Genomic DNA, 14,033 nt, shown 5'->3' with positions numbered 1-14,033 from the left:
CCATAAAAGTGATAGCAAACAATGTATGGTGACAAGAAATTAAGGGACACAGTTTGTGATTTGGGCAATTATTGGTATAGAAGTTCAAAGGAGAAGGACAATTGCTCTGAAAGTGATGAAATGACAAAAAAAATTTATTGAGTACCACATATGCCAAAGTTATTCTCAGCATCTTACGTGCATCATTTCATTTAATCTCACAATGGCTTGATGGGGTGAGCACTGTTAATTATCTATTCCTACAGGAGAAAACTGAAGCTCAAATAATTTAAATGGCCTAGGGTACAAGTAAGAAAATGGTAGAATCAAAGTCAACACAAGGTACTGTAATCAAGCAAAAAGGCTTCTCTGTTCCATCTTGAACTAGAACTTCTAGCCTGGATGATCACAGGTCACTCATAGCACTGCTGTCTCATCCCGACCAAGCCTGGGCTGGTGTAGAAAGTGTGCTAAAATACTGTGGCCTGTAATGTTTGAAACTCTAACAAATGTTCTGTTATGTTAAACTTTAGATTTTAGTTAGCTGCTTTTTTTAATTAAAAAATACTATTTAAAATAATTAGCATGATTTCTTTTCAAGATGAATGTTTGGTCTTCTGCAGGAAATAATGAAGCAAAATATTTTACGTTACTTACAAAGTTCAAACCCACAGAATACAGAATAAGTAACTGCAAATCTCAGCTCACTGGCTTTTAGAACGCCAGGAGACTTCGGTCGAAGACAGTGCAAGAGAAGTCAAACGATTGACCACAAAGGCACACGGCCTGATGATTTTATAGCTAGCGTCAGACACATCAGAGACTGGGGTCTTTGCACTTCCATCTTCTTGCTATGAATGTAGTCACTGATTTAGTAAAAATGTAGAATTGTTCATTCTGTGTCAAACTCAATGACATACATTTTATCTTCTTACATTTGTGCCATGTGACATTTTTGACTAATCCATGTCAGTAAGTAAGACTGTATCAAGTCTTTCAGGTTATTAGGAGGCAAGTGGCCTTCAATAAGCTACAATGTACATTTTTCAGAAGAAAATAGTCACCAGCCAACCCTCTCTTGAATTATGCAGTATGGTCTTTTCACCTCTATTTATGCACAGGTTGGATATTCAAAATTTTGGCTTCATTTGGAGAAGACAACAAAAGATGAGGCTTTTATTATTAAAAAGATGATTCTACTTTTAAAGATCCAACAAAATGAAGCAAGGAACAAGCAGGAAGGAACAGCAGAACAAAAGACAATTTTCGTCTTTTACCTTTCAAACTGGCCACCAGTGCCAAACCTAAACACACTTAGGACATTTCTAATCCTTGGAGTCATTACCCTTAAAAAACAAAATAAACCTCAGCTACTGAACCAGTATCACACACTTTAAATTATTTTTTGCCTTTTTGCTGTGTATTTTAATGATAGAAACAGCTATATAAAAAGAATAACTTACTTTTCAGTTCAATATAAAAGCCATCACTGAGATAGAAAATCCTTGCAGCCACTACCAATTTCTTGCTTTTGACCACCGGTTAGCATTACCGTATTTCAGGAACAAGATCCCTTGTAATTAAATGTGGTATTTATAACATACGACACAAATTACGCTAGTGAAGGTATCCAGTTTCATCAACATAATTCTAGCATCATATTATATTTAATAAATGTCACATACTGCAGGTTAATATTCTGATGTGATTGGTGAGGAAAAATTTTAGTTATAACTCTTTTCTTTGAATTAATTTCAATATCAATCATTTTTATTCTTTATTCATTAAAATACTTTCATATATGTAAACACAGATAATGAATCTAATAAGTATCTATTTTGACCTTCTTGACATCTTTCTATTGTTAGTTTTGTAAAGATTTCCTTTGTCTCTTGTTTTCGAATATTGACCTAAACAAATAAATGTGTGCAACTTTGTAAGTCAACATTTTACAATATATTCAAAACACCATTTCTTCTTGCACTTTATTACAAATAACACAATGGAAAGGCTTAGAGAGCTGTATGACATTTTTACTATACCCAGGGCTCTACTCTGAGATAGTTTGCTTGTCACTATTTCCTAAAAGTAAAGTGAAATCTGTTTGTATAATCGGAGGATTTAGATATCAGAGTTTCAGTGTTTGGGCATACTGAGAGAAGCTTGAATCTCTCTTTTTCTCTTGCGCTTCCTTCCCTACACATACACACACAGACACATACACACACACACGCACATACATATGCACACACTACCCAACAGTTGACTCTCTTCTCGTAATCATACGATTTATGCCAAATCTGTTTTCAAAAGTGCTTTGTTTTCAAAAGTGTTTTGCAAATGGCGATGCATTACTGGAAAATTAATATTATAAGAGCATTAAATTTTTTAAGTATGAAAATTTACTTTCTATTTAACCTTTTGGAATAAAGTTATTATATAAACCAAGGCACATTTGTGTTATACTAGTCATTTTTGCATGTTACTTTTTATTTTTGCCATTTAAAAATATTTTTACCTCTTATGTTTTCATTTTACATCTATTGGCTTTTAGATATTCCATTTCGGGACTCATTTCTTTGATCTAAAAAAAAGGTAGCCGAACAGTTGGGCTAAAGCATGAAGCACCCATCATCCAGAAACTAAATGTTCCAATTACACTCTGTCTCCCTCTCTGATTAATTGATAGATGAGGGTCCAGTCAGAGACGTCACACTAACACAATTTCCCAGTCAACCCAACAGACATGAGTTAGACACAGAGAGGCGAATCCAAGTTTGGCCTTCCAATCTCAACTACGTCGTTATGGAACAGAGGAAATGATGGTCCTTCTTTCTGAGTCATTTTTACTCATTTTACCAGAGAACATATTTTAACAAGTAGAATAGTATTTTTTTTTTTTTTTTTTTGGAGAAATGACAATTGGAATCTTGGTTTTTCAGATTCGAGTGATGTATTATGTGGATTATTCAGGTTGCTGAGCTTCAAAGCACAGCCCAAGACTTGAGATTCTCATGCAATTACAAGATTAAAGTGAGATGAATTGGCACTCACAGTTGTGGCAGGTGGCCCCACTGTATCCTGTCTCATCACAAGTGCATCTGAAGCTGTCCCATGTTTGTGAGCACTTCCCACCATGCTCGCAGTGATTGGGCACACATCTGTCAGAGAGAGAGATAAACAGAAATAAACCAACAAACAAATGAGATTTATGAGTGGCCAAATTCCAAGCTGTCTGGGCAATAGATCATTTCAATGCCAGGTTGCCTTACCAAGGCAATTAATCCTTGTTAGTTTAAGCAGATTAATATGATTCATGATGGAAGGTGCCAAGCGCAACAAAGATGATGTATCACAGGCCTGGTGCTTCCCATTTTTGAGTAAACAGTAGACACTAACAAACAACTGAGGGATTTACTTGAATCTCACAGATTCATTTCATTTTTCTTTTACCCCAAAACAAAGACAGCAGCTAAATTCCCTCCTGGTGAAAGATCGAAGAAAAGTTGTCTTATTTCTTGTTTTATTATCTTCTTTATCAAGCCAAATACTGACTTAAAGAGGGGTATCACCAACTTTTTCATAGCAATTTGAGTTTTTGAAATAATGTCATGATAACAGCAATGAAAATATACTAACCTAGAAAGAAAAGACTTCTAAGACTTCCAAACACCTATTTCCCACTGGATAACTAAAGCAGCCTGCTTAAAGAGGCAGCAAGCATAATACAGAGGGGGAAAATACAGGTTTTCTTTTCAAATCCATATCTTTTTATTAAGATGACTAATTGTAACTACGTAACTTAATCTTTCCGAACCTTAGCTTTCACCTTTGAAAAACAGGATAATTCTATCTTACAAGTAATTTTAAGGTTTGGAGATAATGTTCATGAAGTATTAATAGACAATGAATAGGCAGGAAATAGTGGGCCAATAAATGGAAGCTGTAGGTATCTGAAACACAGCCTCCAGGGCACAGCTTGGCTGTACCTCAGAAATTGAGAGGCTGAAATTTGTCCTGAAACCTCCCTGCTTCAATGGCACAAACCCTTTCCTTCCTCCTGGTTCCATCCATCCGCTCATCCCTCCCATCAGTTCCTCTCTCCATCTACCCCACAACCTGATTTTTGTTATAGTCCTGCTGAAGATGCTCACAGATAACAAAGGTATTCATTATGATGTACCAGTATTCACAAACGACATCTAGACTTTCATAGGGAACTGTCAAAAACAGGAAAACTTTCCCAGATTAAAATAGCAGAATCTATAATCATGGGTCACAGGAAAAGGACAGATAAAGAGCCATCCTGCAAGCAACCCCTTTATCATAATGCCCTAGCAGTTCCCTGCTACAAAATCTGATAGAGCTGGCCTCAGAAACAGCATTCTCCAACTCCTGTTCTCAATTGACCACTAGCCATGCCTAAAACCACCTGTAGCAGGGCTTGGCTCAGTTTGGCATGGAGCCCCTGGCTCTGAGTAGCTGTACTGTTCTTCCACAAATTTTTACAAACTTTTACTCCTGCAACAAACATGGATTGAGCACTTGTTGTATGCACAGAACTATGGAAAATAGAAGATGACTAAGACTGCACTCACAGCCTTGCAGAAGAGCTCATATTTCATATAGAAGTAGATACAGTATGTATGAAAACTACAGCACAAGGAAGAAATGAAAAACAGCATAATTCAGGGACAAATAAAGTACTATGGGATTTCACATGAGGAATCACACGTACATTTTGGGCACGATTGAAAGCTTTTAGTTTGAGACTCAATAAATGGACAGGACTATAAGAGAAGAAAATGAGAGGAAGAACTTTGGGGAAAAACACAATATAAACAAAAGCATCTTGTTGAATTATTATGAGGGATGGAAAATTCACCCTAAATTTAATAGACACTTACTTTTTATAAAATTTGGCTCAGTGTTATCAAGGCTACAAAGATGTTTCATCTCCAAATTTGAGTGGAGGTGGGTAGGAATCTGATTTATGAAAAACGCAAACCCATTTGATGAGTCATAAAAGGTATATGAAATGCTATAGAAATTTGGATACTTAGAGGAGTTACAGGTGGATGATAAACAAAGGGCTTCATAAAGTTCAAAACATTTCACTTGGGCCTGAAAAGAAGCGTTGTATGTTTATGATTAAAATGTTGAAAATCGTTCCTAGCAGAATAGCTGAGGAAAGCACTGATAAGGAGGTGGAAGAGTGAAAGTGGTGGGCAGTCCAGGGTTGTGAGGGTCCTTTCCTATAGCCACTATTCTGTAACGGGCCCTGAGCCATGGGGACACACACAGCAGAAGGTGTTTACATCCAGAGTAGGTGGTTCTCCACATCATGGAAGGGAGCAATGGGCCAGACACTTCAAAATTATATGAAACTAAAACATCCTTGATACTTAATTTTGGAATTCAGTATGTATATGGTGTTGTATGGTATATTTACTTTCTAAATTTTTGTGGGTTATTATTAGCTCAGCCTAATATTGAAAGTAATTTACATCAGCTCATTATATCAATTAATTCGGGGGAAGTAGTGCAGAAGTGTACTGAGTAGCAAAGGAAAAGCAGGCTGGAATCTAAATGTGGTGTAAATAATGGGCAAAGCAGAAAATCATCTTGATGATAGAAAAGATTACTGTGTTCTTACACGCATGCAAAAAGCATATATCCATCAAGTGAGGTTAATGAATATAAGTCATCCCTCTGTGTCTGCGGAGGGATATTCTGCACCTCCCCCCACCCCATAGATACCCAAATCCACACATTTTCAAGTCCCTGTTATAAAATGGTGTACTATTTGCATTTAACCTATGCACAGCCTCCCATATAATTTAAATAATCTCTAGATTACTTAGATTTATCATTGTGTTGTTATTATTTATTTATTTTTCTATCTGCCATTGGTTGGATCCACAGATGAATTTACAAATATAGAGGTCCAACTGTACTTAAAAATTCAGTATTAAGGATTTCTTTGAAAGTATTTTTTTATTTAGATGAAATTTTAATATTTTTCTTCTTTGATTATTTTTATTATTTATAAATTTACTTATTTTTGAGACAGAGTCTTGCTCTGTCACCCAGGCTGGAATGATTGGCACCATCTCGGCTCACTGCAACCTCCGCCTCCCGGGCTCGAATGATTCTCCTGCCTCAGCCTCCCAAGTAGCTGGGATTATAGGCGTGTACCATGACAACTGGCTAATTTTTGTGTTTTTATTAGAGACAGGGTTTCACCATGTTGGTCAGGCTGGTGTTGAACTCCTGACCTCAAGTGTTCACCCACCTCAGCCTCCCAGAGTGCTGGGATTACAGGCATGAGCCACTGCCCCTGGCCAATTCTTATTTTTAAAATTGACATTCTCCCTATGATGATTATGGGTATTCTAATTCTTAATGGTGGAAAATGTTTTATTTCCTAACCAACTTGGTTCAGATATAATTGCAAACCCTATCACCATATATATTTTTTAAAAAGTTAGGACCAGTTACCAAGCAAAACAAAATACTAATTAACCTAGCTGCCCCTTTCCTATTATTTCTTCTGTATTTCCACAGAACCAGTAACCTATGTCCAATACACTATGATTACATTGCTTAGCAATGGTTTGTTGAGCACCTGTCTCTTCTGAACTGAGAGTCCTACAATTAGGGGGTTTTATCTTACAATTCTTTATGTAACTAGGTACACGCTCAGTAACCACCTATTGACATGTTGACTGAAAGAACAGATGAATGCAATACTAGAAAGTTACACCACCAAGAAACTGAAGTAATTTCAGAAGAAATATCTCTTTTACTGTGAGAAATATAGATTGTTTGTATCTATGATTTTATTCTCAAATCCAGACTCTTACGCTAATAAACTAATTTTTTTAGTAGCCACAAGGAATGTGTAATTTGTTTCATGGCGTGTCCTAGCTTAGAAGTTTGATTCACATCAAAAATGAATCAAAATGACTCGACTGCTTCTACTTGAGAATGACTTGACCGGGATCAGGAAGGTACAGGGGAGAAGTTGGCAGGTGTCAATTTCTTGTGATCAAGGGACTCCAGAAGAAGTGATGCATCCAATGAACTCGGGTTCCAGACAGCCCTGCCTTCTCCGTCGAACTCATGCTTTTAGTTCCAGCTTTCAAAATGCTTTAGAATCAAAATGCATTTTATTCATATAAAATTCATTTAGACTTCAATACTTATAAGACAAGTGAAAGCTATATTTTGGAAGCTCAAATGGGCTGCAATTACTTAAAGCAAAATAAATCAACATGGACAGACAGTGGCTGCTTAGATGGATGTCACAATTTAATCCAGGGCTATGGATGACAGTTGCACTTTTATTTTACCCATGGCATCTCTTTTATTTCTGAACTTGATTTTAAATACAAAGCATTGGGAAATTTGGGATTCACAAATAGAAGAAACTCCAGATTTGTTTGTTTGTAGTAGCTCACTTTGTAGTAAACGGATATTATTTAATTAAGCAGGGATAGTGGGAGAAATTTTATTTCAAATCCAAAAAATGTTAGCCTGACAGCAGAACTGTAATGCCTTGCTAATCATCAACACACCTTGAAGGATTTTAATCTACAGTGTTTTAAGTTAAAATAGACATTTTACAATAAAATGAAATCAAATCTTTGTGTTACCTTTAAAACCATATTTGCTTTTGTAAAACCTGACATGAAAACCACAGTCATAGCACCATGACTCCAGAAATGCACATGGAAATGTGTTCCGGTGTTATCAAACAGCAATTAACAGTGCCGTGTGTATCAGAGTAACTTGCTGTTCTGTATAAACAGAATCTTTGGGACTCAAAAGTAGTGTTTCTCAAACCTGTGTGTGGATAGGAATCTCTTGAAAATCTTAACGATTCTGATTCTTGCAGTCAGAATTGGAGTCTGGGATTCTGAAATCCTAACAAGGTCCCAGGTGATGTACATGTGGTCGGTCAGAGAACCACGCTTGGAATAACAAGGCTCTAGAGCATCACACTTCTCTGCAGCGGGGGCTCAAAGGAGAATGCAGATGCTGAGTAGGAGGAGAAACAGCCCAGGAAGGGAGCACAAGGAGGGAAGACAGGCTGCAGCCGGGGTTAACATGATCTATTCAGTCATTTCTCCTAAGACTACTTTTCCATAGGTCTTCCTACCATGTTTTAATCTGATCCACTCAGAGTGACATATAATAATCTTTGTAATCTCATTTAGTAAGTTAAATCATTTCTGCACCTGATTGTAGACTTCATAGAATTCAGAGAAAGTGATCACTGACTATAAAGGCAGTTTCGTTTCTTCGTCAAATCAAGTTCAGCATTCTTAATCCCAGGGTCAGCTAAGACTTTCCCCGCGCTTACATCACATACAAATAACAGTGCTAGAATATTTAATTTGCTTTCAGACTAATGCCAGTTTTACAACTGGACATTAAATATGCCTTGGTCTAAACTTTAGCAAAGACTGCTGCTAGGTTACTGATAGCTTATTTTTGTAAATGATTAGACCATTATTTAAAACAATTTATAAGTTACTATTCCAGTATAAATTGCCTCCTTAATTTATGAGTTTTTCCCTTCATCTCAGCATGAAATTTTATTTTTGCTTATTAAGACAAGAAATATATTTAGAATGCTTGCTTCCTTGACTACTACTTTTCACACTCCTGACTCTCAGAGCTGTTTCCATAATCATAGCATTTCTTCGGCATTACCTTCTACCTTGATCTCAACAATATTTGAGTACTTTTCTTTCTATACTAATTAGATTTTGATTTCAGTTGAAAGGATATTCTCTATGGAGTGTCTTCTATTTATTTTATTCTGCCTTCTATTTATTTTATTCAAATAGAAATTGTATAGAAAAGTGATCACAATTCCCGTAACTAATTTAATATTTTATTACTACATAACATTATAGGGGTAAAACTAGAAATGCGAATGTAATGTTGGTGGAGCTCCTTCAACAAGCGTTTATTTAGAGAACTATTTAAATGCTAAGATATTTACTGTACCTCCAACATTATGCCCAAACTTTTCATTAAAAAAAATCAAGCCTATTTGGTCTCCATCTATTGATCATTATTTTGCTATGATGAGATAAGCAACTTAACTTGGGTTTTCTGCCTTTTAAACCTTTTTTATTATAATGAACTAGAGTTCACTTTATCTCATTTTGCTAATTTACTTAGAGCTCTACTTTTACAATATATTCCTCATTGTTTTGTAAATAAAATGTCTTTTGAAAGATTGCTACCTCAAAGGAGAAGAATCTGCCAAACCATATGTCTATTCATCTGTCTCCAGGTTGAACTGTATTAAACCTAAATAAATAACCTTAAGTTCCTTTAAATCAGTCAGTCGCCTGCTCCACGTAAGACACTCTAAAACAAACTCTGAGAAACAAAGAATAAAGGAAGTTTCATTCTCAAGAAACTGTATTTATTCATGCAAACATAAATAGCAAGTGAGTTCTATATATATATATGCCAGATATGAGAAATAGTGGTACAGAATGACGATCATAGGCCACTGTTTTATGTATGTACAGAAGTTTTATGGAATAACAGATCTTTGAAAGAAAGTTTAGACTTGAGTAGCCTGGAAGGAGGAGGAATCCCCTTCCACATGGAGGGAAGGCAAGGGCCCACACGTTTAGTTAAGCACAGAATGTGGTTGTGAAGTAATGAATCAGTGAGTTTGGCTAGAGAAGAAAGTTTGCACACAGCAATGAAGATCACAGCAGACAGATGTGGGTGCCCACGCTGCGGCCCTTTCCCCTTTCTTCCTGTCATCCCCTTGCTCTTGCTCAGGTATCCAGCCTCCTTCATGTGGCCTGTGCCTTTTGGAAGGGGTTGCTATTTCAGTCTCCAAGGAACAAAAAGGAAAGAGCCAGGCTTCTTAACAAAGTCATTAAGCTGTTGCACACTCTTCTGCAAAATTTACAATCCTCTTCTATAGCAATAGAAGTTACATCTTGACATAGAACCACCCCCAGTTACAGACAATATTTTCCAGGCTTTAAGTTACGTGGCCCTGTGACTAAGTTGAAGGCAATAGAAGGGCCATGGGTAATGTCTGGATGAAGCCCCTAAAGAGAAGGATATGTAGTATTTCTCCTTTTTTTTTCCTTCCCAACCTCCTTCCAGAAATGAACCTGTGATAGTGAGAACTGAAGAAGCCATCTCAGAACAAAAGAGGGAATAAAATGAAAATATCTAAGTAATCTGAGCTTTGGATAGCATATCAGCCCTGGGCCACCTACCCAAAGATTTTCATGAGAGAGAAATAGAATTCTGGATGTTTTAAGCCACCGTTATTTTGGGTCTTTATTATAACAACAAATAGGCCAGGTGCTGTGGCTCACACCTGTAATCACAGCACTTTGGGAGGCCAAGGCAGATGGATCTCCTGAGGTCAGGAGTTCACGACCAGTCTGACCAACATGATGAAACCTCGTCTGTACTAAAAATACAAAAATTAGCTGGCTGTAGTGGTGGGTGCCTGTAATCCCAGCTACTTGGGAGGCTGAGGCGGGAGAATCGCTTGAACCCAGGAGGTGGAGGTTGCAGTGAGCCAAGATCGTGCCATTGCACTCCAGTCTGGGGGGAAAGAGCAAAAAAAAAAAAAAAAAAAAAAAAAAAAAGAGAGAAATAGAGAGAAAAAGAAAAAAAACAACAAATACAAATACATATATCTTAACTGAAATAGGACTGCAGTTCCTCTACTTGGATGCTGACCGATATCTTGCTTTCTTATTACGACAAAATACGTTTGGTGACTGCTATTATTTAAGTCATTTATGTGTTGCCTTATATGCAGCTGAAAACAGCTGAACTGACAGATGTTAAATGTACAAACATAGGTTGGGTTCAGATTGTAAAATGTATTAATTATTATATTAGGGATTTTCTTGGAGAATGTAGCTTTGTTTGTTCATTCAACTTATATTTATTGAGCACCTACTGTGTAAACTCTGCCATTTGATTATAGTTTCTTATCAAGAAGCTAAATAGCAGGAAACGATATTTATGGGAGATTGTGTGATGATCTACAGTCAATTCACTGTTCGAGGGATTTTTGAACTTTATCCAGAGGCAAAATAAAGCCAGCCATCGGGAGATGCATCATGGAGATATATTCTCTTCACCGCTAACAGAATGGTTTTAACTAGCTTTATCATTTAGAACATTTTTTTTTTTTTACTAGGCATGGAAAGTACTGAAAGTCTTCAAAAATGAACTTGCTTGATAAATTCGTATTTTAAAATATTAAGGTAGTAATAGGTGTAGGATAGACAGGAAAGGGAAAAACTAAAGGCCAGATAAACTCAACAGCTATTTTAATGCTCCAAGTAGAAAATCTTAAAAACCTGGAGTAGAATGAGACCACAAGACACCCAAAAGGATTAAAGGGGTTACATTATTCATTTATTACTTGGAGGTAAATTAATTAAGATGCCTCAGATATTCTGTGTGTAGAAACCAGTGATAATTAGTGGCATTTTCAGTTTGAGGTAATAACTTTTCTTATTTAACAAGGAAGTTTCGAACCCCGTTTTGATAGAAATTCTTAGGAAAATAAATTTTAAATTTAAACTCATTATTTGTTTTCTCATAATGGTTTAAATTTAGAAGAATTGTAAACTATACTTCTCCCCTAAAAAATATTTAGTCTTAATTCCATCTCATCTCTTTTGTTGGAGGAAAAAAGATGACGATAACAAAAAGATACAAGAAATATTGTGCCCCAAAGTACATTTTCTGAAATGCACAGGAATATGTAACATGATACTTGTTTTAAGGATCAAGTTTGAGTTATCTGCTTCTCTGCTTCACATCCATAGATACATTTTATTTCACCACAACTTGCTGTATCTTTTTTTTTTTTAATGACAGAGTCTCACTCTGTCACCCAGGCTGGAGAGCAGTGGGGCCATCTCAGCTCACTGCAACTTCCGCCTCCTAAGTTCAAGTGATTCTCCTGCCTCAGCCTCCTGAGTAGCTGGGATTACAGGCGCCTGCCACCACACCTGGCTAATTTTTGTATTTTCAGTAGAAAATGGATTTTCGCCATGTTGGCCAGGCTGGTCTCAAACTCCTGACTTCAAGTGATCCACCTGCCTCGACCTCCCGAAGTGCTGGGACTACAGGCGTGAGCCACCATGCCTGAACAACCTGCGGTATCTTTGATTACAAATTGCAGGGGCAGACTAGGAAAAGTTTATGGGTAGGCATGAACTAGGAGAGAGAGCATATAGTGAAATGTAGGTAAAAGGAAGGAAGATGAGAGATAGAGGAAGCGAGAAAGACATCCAAGGTACTTAGATGTTGGGAGAATATAACCACAAATATTACTAATGGGAGACTTAAAAAGTCATGATGAATTCTAAAATTGATACAAAAAATAAACACAGAGGCTGAGAATATTCTGAAATTAAAGCTCAATAAGTAAGATTATCAATAGTAGATAAAATATTTACTAGATCCACAGTAAATATAAACTAATATTGGTACATTAAAATATAGATAGATCAATAGAATAGAATTAAAAATCCAGAAATAAATACAAAGATTCATACAAGTTATGTTAACAGTGGCATGTTTAGTCAGTGGAGAAAATGGTTTACTTAGTAAATGATGGAAGACAACAAGCTACTCATGTGAGAAAAAGAAGGCATCCCCTTCTTCCTTCACCAAAATCAATTCCAGATAGATGAGAGATTTAAAACATGGCAATAAAAAATAATAAGGCATGGTGCAATACTTTTTATAAACAACAAATACACAGGGTCTTTCTAATGAAGACACAAATCCAGCAACCATTAATAAATTTCACTACATAATTTTTGTTTATATCTTGAGTGACCAAACATAGCCAAATCCAAAGACAAATTGGTAAGCATATTATAATATGGCAGACAAAAGGCCATTTTCTTAATCCTATAAAGAATACTCAGGAACTAATAAGAAACGTTTTGATTGGAATATGAGTAAAGCGTATGAATAGGGCAGTTCACAGAAAAAAAAGCAAAAAACATGTAACTTTTAAGCATATAGAAAATGTTCAACATCATTCATAATCAAAGCAGCACAAATTAAATTTCAATGAGATTCATTGAACATCTCTCTGATATTTAATGGGAAAAGCCTTCTCATGCACTTTTGATCACAGTGCACACTGGAGAACAATTTGATAAAGTCTATTAATTTCAAATGTGCATATATTGAGACCTAGCCATTTCATGTCTAAGAATTTATCTTATACATGCACTAGTGTACTTTCCCCAAATCATACTTTAAAATGTTTATTGCATCATTGTTTGTGTCAGCCAAAAAATCTAAGAGAAAATATTTATTGGTTAGAAACGTAGGAATAAATTAAGGGATTCTGTACAATGGAACTCCTGACAGCCATTAAAAAGACAAAGCAGATCTATGTGTACTGATAAGGCACAATCTCAAAAATATATTGCCAGGGGAAGAAAGAAAGAGGTATAGAATAGTGTTTATAATACGCTTCCATTTGTTTTAAATGACGATTGTTCTGGCTATTGTGTGAAAAGTGAATTGATTGTGGTGACGCATGAAGGTCAGAAATCTCCATTTTCCCCTCCAATCACTCTTCAGCTTTCCCCTCCCTGCCCTCAGCTCCATGAGGTGGAGTACACTGAGAGATCCTAAAACCTCTGAATTCTCCTTGATTGAGCTTAGCCAATCAGCAGGAGATTGGAGTGGGCAGAAGCTTTCAGTCAGGCTATGCATTTTCCTGGTTCTCTCTTGTGAGGTTGCCTTCAGTCAGCCTTCAGTAAGAAAGTCAGTCACTTCTCTTGTCTGCCCTGTGCTACACTGTATTATAATGATTTGTTTTTATTTTCAGTGTTTTTGGTTGTCACAAGAATGTCACTTTTTTTTTTTTTCAGACAAAACCTCGCTCTTGTCCCCAAGGCTAGAGTGCAATGGTGCAATCTCAGCTCACTGCAACCTCCGCCACCTGGGTCACGCAATTCTCCTGCCTCAGCCTCTCGAGCAGCTGGGATTACAGGTGA

At 36.5% G+C, this 14,033-nt stretch overlaps 1 protein-coding gene across 2 annotated transcripts in view; it reads right to left on the bottom strand.

Annotated features, from left to right (window-relative positions):
- Positions 1 to 14,033, bottom strand: part of CNTNAP2 (contactin associated protein 2) — a 2,251,282-nt gene that overhangs the window by 916,116 nt on the left and 1,321,133 nt on the right. For both annotated transcript variants that reach the window (XM_026456367.1, XM_026456368.1), the window contains one exon: positions 3,034 to 3,140. In XM_026456367.1, the coding sequence (XP_026312152.1) occupies positions 3,034 to 3,140 (107 nt within the window). The remainder of the gene's footprint in view (positions 1 to 3,033; positions 3,141 to 14,033) is intronic.

The sequence above is a fragment of the Piliocolobus tephrosceles genome, chromosome 8 (genome assembly GCF_002776525.5).
Source record: "Piliocolobus tephrosceles isolate RC106 chromosome 8, ASM277652v3, whole genome shotgun sequence".
Classification (NCBI taxonomy): domain Eukaryota; kingdom Metazoa; phylum Chordata; class Mammalia; order Primates; family Cercopithecidae; genus Piliocolobus; species Piliocolobus tephrosceles.
Note: the sequence above shows the minus strand (reverse complement) of the source record. Positions and strands in the feature narration are given on the sequence as shown.